The 17,131-nt window shown below is 37.8% G+C and overlaps 1 protein-coding gene and 1 long non-coding RNA gene across 2 annotated transcripts in view; one reads left to right on the top strand and one right to left on the bottom strand.

Annotated features, from left to right (window-relative positions):
* Positions 1 to 17,131, top strand: part of LOC149045505 (uncharacterized) — a 162,794-nt gene that overhangs the window by 78,413 nt on the left and 67,250 nt on the right. The window lies entirely within an intron of this gene.
* LOC149045514 (uncharacterized) lies at positions 2,178 to 3,655 on the bottom strand. Its single transcript, XM_089208203.1, has one exon. The coding sequence runs from the start codon at positions 3,492 to 3,494 to the stop codon at positions 2,247 to 2,249; it is 1,248 nt and encodes a 415-aa protein (XP_089064329.1). The 5' UTR covers positions 3,495 to 3,655; the 3' UTR covers positions 2,178 to 2,246.

Here is a 17,131-nt window from a genome sequence, read left to right as displayed (position 1 = left end):
CTATCTTCGATTTCCTATGGACAAACGATTTTTTTTTAAGTTGAAATTCTGCCGTAGAGCTAATAGCAAGTTAGAAGAAGAGCAAAGGGAGGCAATAACTGGCGAGGAACATAACTTAAGGAATTATAACGAGTATTCTGCTGATGACTCTCACTGAAAACACTCAACGGTTGACGTGTCTTAAACGGTTATGCAACACCAGCAACATTTCAAATCTACGAAAAAACTGAAAAAAGAATGAAAGTTGAGGTAAAGGTTCTGAAAAACCATCCTGGCCGAAAGGGTCCTATGTCAAATAAAAAAAAAATTAACAAAAATGTAAAGCGCAGCCATTGGTAAACTATGCCAGCTGGTCTCATGAGCAGATCAAGCTCTCACGAAACTTGACAGTTTTGAAGTTTTAAGCGGATGCAAAAATCAAGACAAAAATTCGTCATGACACAATTTGTCCTTTGATTTTGTCAAGAGAATTCTGGTTTTGTATGCTATTGCAGATAGCCCAGATAGGCACTTACGAACCAATTTTTAGTTAAATAATAGCCTTCACTCTCGAGAAATTGCAAATATATTACTCATGTGATACGAATGCAACTTAAATTCCGAAAACTTCAAAAACATGTCCAGTCAGTCTGGCTTTCTTTTACTGCCTCACATTTTCCCTTGTGCTGTGGCTGTGAACAAGCACTTTCATCGCATTTCTAATGCTTCTTAAAGTGTTCAGAACATACCGATAACTGTTATATCTTTTTCCATATCGTGGTCAAACTGACCGTAACGAAACAAAATTAACTTGTAATCGAGGATTTCGCTGGATAGCTGGTAGTACTTCAAATAACTCGATACGTCGTCCCAGGAGAGAAATCAGGGCTTAAATATCCAAAGCCACCCCAATCTTTGCTTTCTACGAATCAAGTAAACCTTTTTGAAAGTTAAAATTCTCATTAAAATGTAATTCAGTCCATTTTAATAACTTTCGATTCTAATTTGTTACACTAACGGCCATATGGCAAGGGGAAAGATTTGCACAATCACGTCACGCAATATATCAAGCTGGGTTTGTCCAGTTGATTTTGATGGTCGCAGAGAAATGTCGAGTTTCTCGCTCAAAAACGTTGTGGTCCATAAGAGCGTAACATCATTAGTGATGGAACAAATCTGCGGAAAGGAGGGTTAGTTCATCGGGTTCCGTATACTAAATCTCGGGAGAAATTGCAGGAATTATTTCAGAGTGTATGCGTGTTGTTTTGTAAATATAAACACTGCAACCTATTTTAACTTGTTTTTGTGTCCTTTCAAGCCGCGCGATATGTCTGTTATGACCAGAGTGCCAATTTTATTCTTTAATTTTGATCTTCTCCACGCTGTGCACAGTTCATGGCCTGATATTTCAACGTATATTATCGAGAAGGCGCCTTCAGATCACCTTTGTCTACTTTGTAAGTCACGCAAGCGCGCAAGCGTTATGACTGATCACGTTTACGCAACGTTTTAGGACAACTCGGCATCTAATCTCCATTCAGTTGCTGTGAAAACCTAAAATCCTCAACGTAGAAGATAAACGAACGAAGTTTGAACTGTCAAAAGGAGATCTTGGTCAATTCGAAGAATCATGCAAATGATCTTTGACACGAGCGCAATAGCTCTTATCGGAGTTGAGCACGCCACCCAAACAATCCAGTAAACATCAAAGCGAGGCTATCGGGTCAAGGAAAACTTATGGAGTGTTCCACAAATCTTCCACAAGCGGCCTTTTTTTCCGCTGAGGAGAAAGTGCAGTTGATAAGTGGTAATTGCCCACGGCATATTACTAAATAAAGACTCAAAGAATGGTTGTCATTCGGCAAAGGGACGGCTAAAGATGGTAGTGCACGGTCTGAAGCGACGAAGGCTGAGTTATCTCAAAGTTACACAGATTGCAATATTTTTTGTCCCTTATAATTATTGCCATTGCTTGAAGGGAATATCGAAGCATAAGTTCTATATCGATTTGTTTTACCTGCCGCAGGGTCATCAGTTATATAAAAATGGTTGGGAGAATAATTTTACGGAGAAGAGGCAACACTTGGCGGCAAGTAAACCACTGGAGCAAACGGCGACCGTCAATTGTGATTTCCCTGGATCTGCACAATGGGTTTCGCTGGTTGACGCGAAGGACGATGTCCCTTCATTTAATATTCAGAATATCGTGTCTTACTTTATTGAAAGAAAAGCTAACGACGATGAATCCAACAAAGATTTCAAGAATGTCAGCAGCAAAGCTTTCGGTTTGTTTCGACATGGTCATATCCAAAAACTGCCACCATACAGGGTTGAAACAAATGAAATCCCCCTTTTGGTACAATACCAACCAAGGCTTTCAGGGTGTTGCTTTTTTTGTATGAAGAAAATGTTACTTGTTGAGCCTCTGGGTTGTTTGGCTTTTCAATGTATATCTCTGTAGCATCAATTATTAGAGTAGTTGTTGAATACTTTTTGCAAAAACATTCAGGCAGGTGTAATTTAACAATCTCTTTGGAAGGAAATACATCAAGTTCTTTGAATCTGAAATAAATAAACTTGATCCAGGTATTAATAACTTGGGAAACCACACTCTGGGAAACTCCAAATCTGAGTGATAAGTCTTCTTCAAGCAACCTCACTTTCAAACGACAAAGTACCAGAAAAAATTCATTTTCGATATTCAAAGCCCTACTTGGCCCAGGTTTATATTTGTGCTTGATTTCTCTTAAATTTTCCGTGTTTTGGTAGTCCAAGTGATCAGCTGTCTCCCTCCCCAGAAAGTCAAGAACCATTGAAAACACTTCATAGTTTTCAAATCCAGTGTAAAATCTTAATAATTTATCATTTTCCTTTACAGTTTCGATGCTGAAGGCTTTCTTCTCGATTAATAATTCCAGCTCCTTTCTGGCACTTCTTTCTTCTTCAAGTTGATTCTCCAGCTCTTGTATTTTTTTGTTCAGTTCGCGCTCCTTAGTTTGCCATTTCTCAAGTAAACATGAGATTTCGTCATTCTTTAACTGAAGTTGATGTTCCCAGTTTTCATCTACAATTTGAAATAAACCTTCACTTTCGAGATGTTCAGTTTCCATACCATCTGACACAGATTTAAAATCGGTATTTTCAATGTTTATCGGTTCGGGGGCTGAATGCTGCTGCGATTTCTCTATTTTTGTTTTCTTTGTGTTCAACGTTGCTAGATAAGCGGGCTCTTTCCTCTTTGGTTTTTCAACAGTAAATATAAACTTTGTCGGTAAGGAATCTGGCTTCAAGCGAATTCTTTGTCCTCCCATTGGTTTTATGAAGCAATTAGCTTCAAAATGCTGACTACAGACATAAGAGTTTTTGTTTACCGGAGTGTTCTCTCGGCGCAGTTTCACGAGCCATTGTGCCAGCAAATTCTTGTTTGACAGCGGCAGCGAATGCCATGATAAGTCCTTGCATTCCGCTTTGGAACTTCGGTTTTGACACCCAAAAGCTATGCAATGTTTCACCATTGATAAAGAAACTAAAAACTCGAGAAAATATTATGTAAATACCAAGCTACTACTAATTACCCTCTCTGCTTCCTTGTACTTTAGAGCGAGCTAGACCCGATAGCCTCGTTTTGGCGTAAGCTCATCCGGAGACCGCTGATTTCGCGTGCTCAACTCCGATAGGAGCTATTGAGCAAACACATGGATTTGCACTGTTTTTAAGAAGTTGGTGGATGGAAGCTAGAGATATACCCGCGAGTTTGAGGCAATCCGTGACCTCATTGGTGTATAAACTATGCACTGATATGCTTTTTTGGCCCGATTAACGCCTGCATTTTGAGAATTTTTTCGTACAAAGTAATGAATTTTTGATATGCAAATTAAGGTCGAAGAGCAGGGTCTCCTCTGATCACGCTGGCATGAAAAATGTTTCAGTTGAAGTTTCCATATTTTGTTTGTGAACTAACTGAATACACCTTGTAACTTGTAGCAAGATAGAATTCCGTGAGCTACATTGTTGCAGTCGCTGCGCGCTAGACAAAATCTTTGAAATTGACACTTTCGATCGCTGTTCACAGGGGTGGCCTGGCCAAAAATGATTTTTGGTTTGTGGCGACGCAAAAAAAGAGAATTGGAAAACAACTAAACTATTTTTGAAACATGTGTCCTAAACCCTTTTCATGGGCAAAAAATAAAAGAAAACTTTTTTCCGACGGGAAGTCGAGAGGACCGCTCTTAGCGAGAGTGGCACTTAAATGTTTTGAGGTTCTCGACTGAGTGGTCATCTTTCCCAACTAAGTTGTCATACAAATGTGAACTCTGGTATTTTGAAAAATTTTTGAGACCAAGAACCCAAAAAAAAAAGGGATGAGGAGGTTGCCCCTCGTTTGCGTGGAGCTTTTTCTCTAACTTCCACTCAAAAGATTCCACGACCTCTTCGATTTTTTACACATTTTTACACAACTTTAAAACTTTCAGCCCTTCTCTCTTCTCTTATCACTCATCTGAATTCCCCGATCGGAAAGATATTTTCTCAGTTTGTCTACCGTAATCGCGGAGAAGTTCGAAGTTTCTCCGGACGGTATTGCTATGTTCACCAAGCCTCTTTGGGATGTGATAAATTCGGTACCAGTTACACGCCCTTAACAATTCGGAAATGAGTTATTTAATAATTGCTGTATTACATGCATTTTTCGGATCAATATTTGTTTCTGGGCAACCGAGCTCGATATCGTACTCGATTACCATTCCTGCTCGATAAGCAAACGACGTTTGATAATCGAGCTCGATAACTACAAGTCGAGCTCGATTAGTAATCGTACTCGATTTGTACGATGATATCTGCAAAAGGTTGTTCCAGAAGTATATGACCAGTGCTTGTAGTGTCAATTCTGTCCATCTTTTTGACAAGTACATGGCGTTTCTTCGTTGCGAGAGCGGAGTGCACGAACTATTGACGGAATAACAATGGTTCAGAAGATACGAGGCGACCAAAAAACATTTGCAGAGGTGGCTGATAGAATGATGTCAATAGTTTTGCATGAAGGAACAGAAAACTAGTGTATTGGCGTAGTCTTTGATGTTAAACGAGATAGCTCAGTAAAGAATGCTGAGAGAGATAGAGCAGAGAGGCTCAGAAAGCGGTCATGGATTCAGAAACATCAACAAAACATTCCAGTGGCGGAAATTCCTTTCCAATTCTAAGAATAAGTTGCTCCTAATTCCTCTCAGAATAGTGCGAAAATGAGATACATAAAGACTCGCTGGAAAGAAAATATTTGTAACAGCCGAGGATCGATGCTATGAAGTCTCTTCGATCGGAACAACAACAAGGAAGCTAAGGTCTACGCAAGAGGAAGCAAATACCAGAGTGTTACTCCGTATAGCTATTTTTTGAATCAAGCCTCGTTTCGACAAACGAGTCTCGTTTCGACGAACGAGTCTCGTTTCGACGAACGAGTCTCGTTTCGACGAACGAGTCTCGTTTCGACGAACGAGTCTCGTTTCGACGAACGAGTCTCGTTTCGACGAACGAGTCTCGTTTCGACGAACGAGTCTCGTTTCGACGAACGAGTCTCGTTTCGACAAACGAGTCTCTATTCTCGAACAAACGAGTCTCGTTGAAAATCGTTTATTGAGTGACTTATAAATCGTGACGATTTAAAATCGAGTGGTTTCCCAGAAACCGTGAGTGATCCAAACGTCGTTTGCTTATCTAGCAGGAATGGTAATCGAGTACGACAAATCGATATCGAGCTCGGTTGCCCAGAAACAAATATTGATCCCATTTTTCGAATAATCTGCAAAAAGAGGATATTTCTCTCTAAGTTTGCAGAAAATTTGAGAACACTAAACGGACGAAGGTCTAGGAAACTAGGCAGTATGTAATATCCTGATTGGAATATCCGTTGCAGAGATTGCATTTATTATGCCAAATAAGCACGCTATCGTATATTGATTGAGTTAGCTCTCGACCAATCAGACTTTTCATAGTAATTCTAATGTATAATTATTGACGTTACTCGCATATCTATACAGGAAAGTGTGAGAACTATGAGTTCACCTGTGGAAATGGAAAGTGTCTCGTCAAACATCTTTATTGTAATCGAGTAAATAACTGTGGTGATAATTCAGATGAACAACAGTGCTGTAAGTGTGTTTTTACGAACACTTCTGTCTTATATTGCAATCACCTTTCCACTGGGCTGATGGCTAACAGTACTTTTACTCAAGTCAGCCTGTACTTACCATGTCAAGATACAAACAGATAGTCCTTTTCAATCTCTCCCTTTTTTTCCCATATCAACGAAATTATAACAGCAACTTTAATATGGACCAAATAGGAAAAATGATTTTTGTTCTTACTGTTGTTACTACTGACTACATAGTATGCCTTGCTCCACTTTCCATTTGAGTTGTTCTCTGTTTTGCTTTGTTTTCCTTTCCCTTTTTTTTTTTAAATTTTGTATGTGTTTATTTTTAACTGCAATTGCAATGATCAAGTCCTGGTCACTCAATGTTGTATTAATTTGTGACTGTTTTCTTCTTTTCTCAATTTTCAAAACATTTACACGGAAACATTAGCTCCGTGTAAGTATCTTTTGGATATTTCATTGACTTCCTCTCCTTAGAGACCGGTCATTTTACTTGCCATGAAGGGGAAGGGGAAGGGAGAGGGGGTTAGGGTGTGGATAATTTTGTTTGTGTCATCTCAAATTCAGTTTTAATTTACAATTTTCATTTTACCTTTCCCATAGTGGTTTGTCCAAATACCAAAAATCTTTGCAGGTGTTGAGGGTCCCCAGTAGGTTTTCCGGGATCCGGGATTGGGCTTATTTGCAGGAGCGAGATGCGGGATTGTCACTATGAACGGCACATGAGAATCGGCAATTTTGAGGGGCGGGATTCGGGAAACAATAACTTAAACGCACCGAGAACCGGGCCATCCGTTGACGAGAATTTATAAAGAGATTGTTCTACGTCAAAGTCCTAAAAAGCCTGGCTTCCCACGCAGCCGTTTTTATGAGATCGTGGTTCACTTCTTTCCACAAACGCGTTTATAACCTGGTGAGTCCTACGACAATAGAAGTGGAGAGTGCTCACTCAGTTGTGCATTTATTACAAAGATCCACTTCGATCGGTGTTAATTTACGCAAGACACTTTGAAAATGCAGCCAAAGAAGCCTTAAAGAGGACAACCCATTGGGTGGTGTATTATTTTTACAAATTCAAAGTCTTTGTATCCTGTACCCGAACTTGCTATGATCCTGTCGGCCACACCGGTATTCAAATGATATCACCTGTACCAATAGCACCATAGAATATGCAGAACATGAAGGACTGGGCGCAAACATTTTGGTGTTGCGGTGCGTCAGATGGCAAAAGCTGGAACTCTCCCGTCGTACCTCGATTAGAGAGAAATCCAGCCAGGTCAACCGCTCAGCTTCGAACTGTCTGACCTCGAGGAGCAGCAAAAAAAAAAAAAAAAAAGACAGACGAAGAGGAAAATGAGATATTAGAGTACGATTCCCCAGCAGTGATGAAGAATCGAATAAGCCATTTCTGGACGACGAGACCAGATGTGATCATGGTCACTCTATCTTTGGAACGAGAGACTCATTATCTCCACAGAAGATTTTTCCCGCTTTGGAGGAAGTATTCGCTTCAACAGCAAAATTGTGTTCAGTTGACTTTTCGTAGATTCCCTTGTTACGGAAGCAATGGGATTGCCGTCACCTTTTTTTTTTGTTTTATGCACTTGTTGACATTTTTATTCGTTTCCTTGATACTGACCTGTCTTTACTTATATGTTTATCCGAGATCGAAGTTAGAACGGAAGGAAATCGTCTCCGTGACTGGCGTAAGTTATTCGTGAAAAACTTTGAAAACTTCTAAAATGAATGGTATCGTTTGGTTGAAAAGAGTTAAACTTACGCCTCGCGGTGAGCAAAGACATCAACAGATCAGTGCTGGTAGAGAATATCATCACCCATCGTAGAAGGCCCTTTCAAGTTGAGCGAATGGACGAAGAACAAAAATTTATGATCGGGATTAGGATTGGCCGGTATAAACCGTCGGGATTACGGGACTTAAGTCGGGATCGCGCGACTAAAGAACCCTATTGGGGACCCTTGGTGTTTGTTCATGATATGTAAATCAGAATTCGAAGTACTAAAGTTTGACATTAAGCATAACATCAAGTTCATTTTAAAACTGAACTTATTCAAGTGAGATTTTAGCTTTAATTACGCGTTTCGCATCAATGCAATAAATACTTTGACCCTTTTAGAGAACTGTAATGTGCATAACCAGGTACCCAAAAGAACGAAGGAAAGAAGGGAAGAAGGGGGAGAGGGAGGGGGGAGGGGGAAGTGGAGATGGGATAAATGAAAAACTCAAATTTCAACAGTCTCTTCTTTCATCTCCGTTATTGACGACTGACCCTTCCTATGTTCTCCATGACAAAACCATGTGAAACCCCCCCAGAATTCTCCACCCACCCCTCTTTCCCCCCAGATGAGTGATGGTGATTGGTCCCTGATGTGTGGTTATCGGTAAACTCGCCCCAAAAACCCCCTATGTGTTCACTTAGTTAATCATTTATTCATTGTTTGTCCTTCATGCTTTCCTGTAACTTTTTCGGGACAAAGTCTAATTATTGAAAGAATAAAAAATAAACCGCTTTACGAAACGCTTGCGCAATACACTAAAATAAACTATGACCTCTCGGGAAGCTTCTAAAAGGTCATACTGTCACGCACTACAATTTTTGGTAACACATTTTTGTTTCCTTTTACATCATTAATTAATAAAATAGTCTTAGAGCATCGAATTGATGTGTTTGATCAGTTTACATAATCGAGTAATTCATTTTTTGCTCACTTATTATCAATATTTTTATTATTTTTTTAAAATTTACTCTCCCTGAATTAATTGTCATTATTTTCTTTCTCTATTCATGCACTGCCTTTGTCAAATTAAACAGTCTGTAAGTGATGAACTCAATTTAATGATGCAACTGAAATAAATAACTTAATTGTTCAGAATTGTTTCTGACTCACTTGTTAAAACAAAGTAATACAACACAAACGTGTATAGTAAACAGAACACTGTGACTGATATAATATATGTGACCCTCCACGGGATTCGGGGAATAAGATGAATGCACGCACAAGGTACGCTCGCACGTTAAAAGAAAAGAACTAGCTTTTAACACGTTAGCAGCGTGTTAGTTACTTGCCTCAGTAACTTCGCAGCCATTGTCTGCTTCGCACGGTAGAAACAAAGGAACGTGTTAAGATCTTGCTCGCAACTTTGCACGAGACAACACAGTAACCGTGCCAATTTTAGAACACGCCTCTTAAAAGTTAACGTTGCTTTTTTTGTACCTGGAGCCAGAAATATGTTGCTAAAGGATTCACAAAGATTCGTCACTGAGCTTATTAACCCTTTAACTCCCAGATGTTATTGACATGAAACTTCTCCCTATAATACTCATACATTATTCAGCAAACAGGTAATGAGAATATTCGAGCTTATCAGGTAGAGGCGGCTATCTTGATCTAGCACCGCGTTCTCATAACTAATTTACGAGGAAATGCGTAGCAGCTGGAGGGGAGAATTAACAATCAGATCTTGGGAGTTAAAGGGTTAACTGTGGGAAGCGATAAGGATTTATATTTTACAAGGTAAGAATTAAGTTTTAAAAAAGTAACTCATGTGTTCAAACTGAGCTCCTCCGGACCTTGTGAAACACGTCGTGCTCACTGGATTCCCTGTGAAAATCCTGAGGGAAAGAGCCATGATTTGCCGGGAATGTTTCATCTTTTATTACAACTTTCGGATAGAACAGAAGATCTTCTGCATTTCCGCTCATATTCTCTAAGTAATATACTTTACAAATAGCATTCTCACAATTAAGAAGCTGACAAACACAAGTAACAAAGTGAGCTGGGTTGTACAAGATAGGCTAGCGCGTTAAGGAAACAGAGGAACTTAGCGTGTTGAGAAAAAAAAAATCTAGCGTGTTATAGAAACAAAGCCCTACAGTGTTAGCCAGATATGAACAATGCCTACGGACACATTTTCCAAAATCAATTGTTTTTGTGCGCATATCTGCACGGTAAGCGTGTCATGCCTTTAGCGTGCGAGCGTGTTATAACGTGCCGTGTGCGTGCTTTCACCTTATTCTCTGAAACCCCGTGGAGGGTCACATATGGGATGAGAGTTTGACTTTCTAATATCAGTCGTTCTATCATATCTATATACAATAGCATCATTGAAGAACGAGGGCCAGTTTTCAGTCTGTAGTGATGATCATTAGGAAGCTTCTTTATACTACTTTGATTTACTGAATTTTGAACCGATCAAGTGTTTTAACGCCTGAACTCTACTTATCCCAATCTTTTTCTCTGCTTTCTATGTCAACCATGATGGATGAAATAATCACATCAGGTGGTAAGTGAAAACGTAAAAATAATTGTTTGTAGAATCATAATGATACATCGAGTCCTCCTTGGTATTTACAATGTTTTCTACGTTGTTCTCTCTCTCTCTAAGCTAGGATTCTGACAGACAATTTTTGGACGGGAAACTCATGTTGTTTTCGTCCTTTTACTTTTTGTTGATAACGATGACTGTTAACAGGAAGTATTCATCGATTAAAGAATTGGATGCATATGCAAATTTACTTATGTAGGAAGGTGATAAACTCTAAGTTATTGATTCAATTTCGTAACTTGGAATAGAATATAATAGATTGTCTGATCTTGAAAATGCGTTAGCGAGGTGACCATCAGTTCGGTATCATTAAGTAGTTTTGAGAGAAGGATTTAAATTTGCAGCCAAATGAAAATCAACTTTAGATATAGCCTCGCTTGAATGCGCCCCTCTAAAGGCATTGGTATCGCGAAACTAACATATTGTAACAAGTGTCAACGAGATTTTCTGATGAAACGATTTGTTATTAAACTCTAGAATTCGTAGATGTTTGAATTACAAGTGAGGGTTAATGTTGGGTTAGGGGAGGGGTAGGTGGGCAGTTGCCCAGATGCTGATATTGATCCAATCATTTCTTAGGCACGAACTCTTTCAACAGAAAACAAGAATGGCAACCGAGCGCCATGTTCATTTAAACACTGAATAGAAATGATCGTGTGTTAAAGTTTATGATGAGATTATCTTTCAGCAATTTCTCCCTCAATACTCGCTGCCAAGTGCCTTTTACGATTATGACGGTTATTATTATGATCATCATTCCTGGATAGCTATGAAATTTACTTACTTGAACACATGCTGAAGTAACATGACATCAGTTAAGATGACTTAACACGCCAACCCTACATGATTATCGCTGGTCACCATTATTTTATTTCTTTGATCTGTCCGTCAAAGTTCTCGTCTTAGAACCAGTTTCATGGCTGGCAGTGAAAAACATAGGTAGCTTACATCGTGCGGTAGATTTGTCTGTTTTGTGTATTGCGATAACCGGTGAAATTTGACGTAATCGTTGCTCTTAAGTCCACGAACAGTCACAAATATGTTATTCATCGACCTTACGTAAATTTCTGACATATAAAAGTATCATCATCGATTGCTATAAGTCAATTGGTTTTCATAATAACCATTCGCGAACTTAACAGAACTGGAAAACTGATTTATTCGCTGTAAAAACCCCGTTTACAATTCACAGTGGAGTAAAACAGTCACGTTAAAGTCGTGCACCGAAAAAAAGCTAAAGTTAGCAATTGCTATCAATTGATTGAATCAAATTGGTTTCCGTAATAACCAGTCGGGAATGATTTATTCGCTGTCGGTGACCATTGACAAACTTCAATGAACGCCTCAAAACCACTGTTGTGGAATATTTTGTAAGGAGCAGAAAAGAATGCAGGGTCGAGGTTGATTTGATGTAAATTATCTCGGAAAATTTTCACTGCTTTGTTGCAACTTTAAACAAGTTCATTGAAACAACATAATGTCCGTATGTAGAAGATAAATCTACATATCTAAATATCGCGTGACATGGCTCGTTTATTTACTTATTTAGTATTATCATTGATTTTATTATCATTTTTTTTCTATCATAATCATTAGAATTATTAATTTTTATCACAATTATTATTGTCTTTTTTCGTGATCGAGGATAGTATCGTACGTTGATGCAAAAAATAATTTCGGTATGTCAAGAAAATTAAAGTTTGTCAGGCAACAATATGTTTTAGTAAACCGGTTATATGTACATGTTAGGCATCAATGTTTGAAGTTTAAGGTGGACTAGTTTTGTAAATAATCCTCTTTATGTAAGTTATGTCCTTAGGTATGTAATTAACTTTTTAATGTGTTTTTGATTGCCGTTCATTGATCTCTAGCCCAATGATCTAAAATAAAGGGGAATGTTTCAATGTCTGAAACAATTTCTTAGGTGATGAACTTAACCAAGTTTCATTAATTTGTATTTGACATAATTTTCTATTTTTTTCCCCTTTGCTGCTCCATACAGGATGTGAGTACTGTTTTAATAATCTAATCGAGTTGGAAAAATATTGAATAATTACAATTTTCAAATCAATTTAGTTCATTTCCTCATCATTATCTATTTATCCTTTTATTGTCTTTCCAATTGTTCCTCATTACCTTCCTGACCCGGTTACAATCAGGCTGTAAGTAACCATTATTTTTTATTATCCATCTTGGGTATTTTAGCTTAGATTGTTTATAAAAGTTGACTTGGACAATGTTATTACCAGTTATTTTTTTAATCGAAGTATTTGATTCGATTTAATCTCAGATCCTGATCACACACAATTAAGACAGGTTAAGGTGCAGAAGATCATCTGTTGGAAAGTGAAATTGATTTGACCAATTAAAGAAGGGTTTTTTTTCCAAAATGCGTGCGTAGCACCATTCGGTTGTGACTTTTACAGATTTCTTGGAGACTAAGTCAACATTTAGCATCATTTTTTTTAAAGGGCACGGTAACGAATCCTGTAATCTAATTGGTTCTTTACCCGGTCAGTATTTTCCTACCTCTGCCCACAGGCCACGGTAACGCTTTCGTGAGTCGCCGAGTACATCCCAACTTTTGTTGCCATTTTTCATAAATATATTTCGTTTTTGCGGCTGGGCAGTACTTTTAAGCAAACGCGTCGGTCACTACCTCAAGCCGATAAATACTCATGAATCCTCTCTTTTCTCTCTCTCAAATCAATTTGGTTTACAGAAAAATATTGGTTTCAGAACGAATTTTTATAAGTAATAGTGTCAGTACGGTGGTTGACAAGGGTCTAAAATCCGTCTGAAGTTGATTTTAATCGTTCACAAAAAGTACCTAGAAAGTTAAAACGTGAGGTATTTGGTTACCGTCAGACTAAACGATGGAACTTTCATTCATTTAATATCTGAATTTTTTCAAACAATTTGTGCGTAGTGAAAGAGCGCGTGAGTCTTTCCAAGTCCGTTGAATTTGGACATTTGTACCGTAAATTACACAACAGAAACTGAAGGAATTCAATGAGAGAAGGCCGCATTAAATCCCCTTGTGTCTCGTTGGAGTGTATCATTCAAATTTAGTTTTTGTGGAGGAAAGACCAATTTACACACGCCATTGCAGCAATCAAACGAGCAGACTCACACAACTTCAAAATAATAAATATTTACTTACAATTACTTTCCTCGGCGTTTGCCTTATAAACAGAGGTAAATCTTCGCACATGAATTAATCGTCGGTGAAAGTGAATAATACTTTCCGTTCGATCATCGACTGTTTTTGAAGAAAACATTGTCGTGACAGTCCTTGCCAAACTAGTTTCGTTGTTTTTTAAAAGTGTACATGTGCTCTTTTTTTCTCTTACGCACTCTCTAATTGACAGGTGTCAGATTGTGACAGATACTTGTAAAAATAATGTTTCAAAGTTTGTTTGGAAGCCTTTTAAATCACATTTATCGTTACGCAAATGAAAATGTTTCGGTGAAGCAATTTGCATGACCTCTATTTTAACTACCATTTACTCGCCTAAAAATTGTTCAGTTTATCTTGCCGTATTGACAGCCCTAAATCATCCGGGTTCTATCGGAAAGAATTTCGTGAAGTTTAAAAAATATATATATACATACATATGTTATTTATCGGCCAATAGTCGGTCTGTATGGTGAAATACTGTGACCTATGGCCTCGGGCAGCATTTTCAACACCTCAGAAGTCATTTTCAACACCTCGGTCACAGTTTTTCACCATACGGACCGACCCTTACCGACCAATAACATATATTTATTCAGGTTACAATCATACTCATCAGGGCGTTATAACCTATTCATTGTAGAGCGTTTGTTTGGTTGTTACTGTTAATCTCAACCCATTTGAATTTACCAAGGCCTCTGAATCGTATTTTCTTCCATTTCAATTCGTATATATCTGGTATAACACCATTACTCCGTTGCTTTCTTCTGATCACATAGGGTCAGGCTGAAGAATATTGCGCATGATGCTTGATATTTTTTTGTTAATTCATGAAAGACCCCCTATTAATTTAGTTTTCAAAGCTCCAGTGCTAACGAAATAAGCCACAACGTATTTTAAGGAATTAACTAATAAACAACGCGGGATGTTGGGAGAACACGCCGGCCAGATGAGCGAAGACTGCAATTAATTTATAGCTGAATTAAAGTAACGGCATTGAAATTGTGCAGAAATTGTAAAGAAAACTAACGAGACACAGCGATATGCAAGCTAAGGACACAAACAATAACATCCAATGATGAATATTTCAATTTGGCCATCGAAAACGCGATCTTTGCCGCAAGAATTTTCCTACAAATGCGATTGCGATCTGATAATTTTTACGGAAAAATTTTAAGGTTTGCAAGGCTAAGAAGCAGTATTTTGATATTACCCGAAGCTTTCTCAGTGAATAAAGGTCATTGGTAGAATTTAAACTTGTGAAATTAATTCCTCAGAGAGGAGTTAACTCAGTTAACTCCCATTACAAAAGTGGAAAATAAAAAGACAATGACCTCGATCGAGTCGTGAGCACTGAATCAAATTCCATCCTGGTTTCGTTCTTTTTTTTTTTTTTTTTTTTTTGTAACACACGGTACACTATTTTACCATAAGCGAATTTGTGTCTATTGCCTCAGCTTACATTAAAGCTTTCCTCGAGTCCTCGTTAAAATTAACAGAAAGTGCTTAAAACACTTAGACTTGGCAAAACTATCAAATGAAACCTGAAATAGTGGACATCAAACGGAATTACTATAAAATCTTGATTGCACATGCACTTTTGCGAGTAGTTTTTGTTCTTATGCAAAAAGGCCGATTAGTTTGTCGTTAAAATTTTCTTGAAGCAAAAACATGCCAACTTCTCCTTCTCTACGAGCAGCTTAGAGAATTCTAGTCGAGAACCACGCAGCGGAAATTAGGGCATAAAAAGGGAGCAGCCAGTTGGTAAACTGCATTTTAAATGAAAAAATTGATAAGTTTCAATAAATAGGATCTTTCTTATTATTAAAATCCGTGAGTTCGCCACTTGAGGCGCCATTCTACAGGAAAGGAAGATGATTTAGTTTTCAATGGGTATACAGGCAAATATACAATAGTTTTTTGACCAATCAAAGCGCGCTTTTCGTATCAGTTAAGCGTTGACATAGTTTCCTTAAAGTATGAAGAACTGTCTGCTTCATTCAATCATTACTTAAATGAAAGTACCAAGTGTCTTTCAAGAGCCAAATGAAATTTAATTCGACTAGGTTTGGACTTGTGTACCATAACTTAGATTTAGTAGTTGTTGTTGTTGTTGTTTTTTTAATTTTGTTTAATTTTTTTTCAACTGTGCTCAATATTTTGATATGGAAGTTTGTCACAGCACTATCCAAGTGGCAAAATAAAAAGCCCGGTTATGGCCCAATCAGATCAGATCAGCGGAACGCACAAACCGTAGCGCAACTTCCTTGACCTCCTTACCGAGAGTAAAATTAGTTATGACTTCCCCAATAATATCGTTAACTAACAGTGATCGGAACACATGTTACTTTCTTTCTTTCTTTTATCACCCATCATGGTAACAACCAAACAATTGCGTTCTCTGCGTATTTTTCTAATTTTTTTTCCACGGAATCAATCAAAAATAATATTTGTGAAATAAAGTGGTTGAGAGTAATCTACTTTAATCAAAAGGGAACGAACAAACCCTAACTGGCCTCCTTTCCAAGAGTAACATGATTAAAAACTTCCAGTCTACCATTCTTGAGTGATGGTGCGCTTATAAGTGTTGTTTTCTTTCTTTTTTATCACACCTGCTGGTAACAAACAAACTCGTTAGCCGGTAAGTACTTACATACTTTGCTACGTATCTATTTGCAAAATTTGTTTTAATAAAACGACATACATATAGGTCATTAACGTTAAAGTTGTGAGAAAATAGATCACGATTGAGTTTTTTTCACGTAATCAGTCCAAAGTAATATTTGTGAGATAAAGTGGTTGAGAGTAATCTACTTTAATCAAAAGGGAACGAACAAACCCTAACTGGCCTCCTTTCCAAGAGTAACATGATTAAAAACTTCCAGTCTACCATTCTTGAGTGATGGTGCGCTAAGAAGTGTTGTTTTCTTTCTTTTTTTTATCACACCTGCTGGTAACAAACAAACTCGTTAGCCGGTAAGTACTTACATACTTTGCTACGTATCTATTTACAAAATTTGTTTTAATAAAACGACATACATATAGGTCATTAACGTTGAAGTTGTGAGAAAATAGATCACGATTGAGTTTTTTTCACGTAATCAGTCCAAAGTTATATTTGTGAGATAAAGTGGTTGGGAGTAATCTACTTTAATCAAAAGGGAACGAACAAACCCTAACTGGCCTCCTTTCCAAGAGTAACATGATTAAAAATTTCCAGTCTACCATTCTTGAGTGATGGTGCGCTTATAAGTGTTGTTTTATTTCTTTTTTATCACACATGCTGGTAACAAACAAACTCGTTAGGGGATAAGTACTTACATACTTTGCTACGTATCTATTTGCAAAATTTGTTTTAATAAAACGACATACATATAGGTCATTAACGTTGAAATTGTGAGAAAATAGATCACGATTGAGTTTTTTTCACGTAATCAGTCTAAAGTAATGTTTGTGAGATAAAGTGGTTGAGAGTAATCTA

The sequence above is a fragment of the Pocillopora damicornis genome, chromosome 5, assembly GCF_964200805.1.
Source record: "Pocillopora damicornis chromosome 5, jaPocDami1.2, whole genome shotgun sequence".
In the NCBI taxonomy this organism is placed as follows: domain Eukaryota; kingdom Metazoa; phylum Cnidaria; class Anthozoa; order Scleractinia; family Pocilloporidae; genus Pocillopora; species Pocillopora damicornis.
Note: the sequence above shows the minus strand (reverse complement) of the source record. Positions and strands in the feature narration are given on the sequence as shown.

Coding starts and splice junctions, on each gene's coding strand:
- LOC149045514 (XM_089208203.1), bottom strand. CDS start 3,494: ATGGTGAAACATTGCATAGCTTTTGGGTGTCAAAACCGAAGTTCCAAA.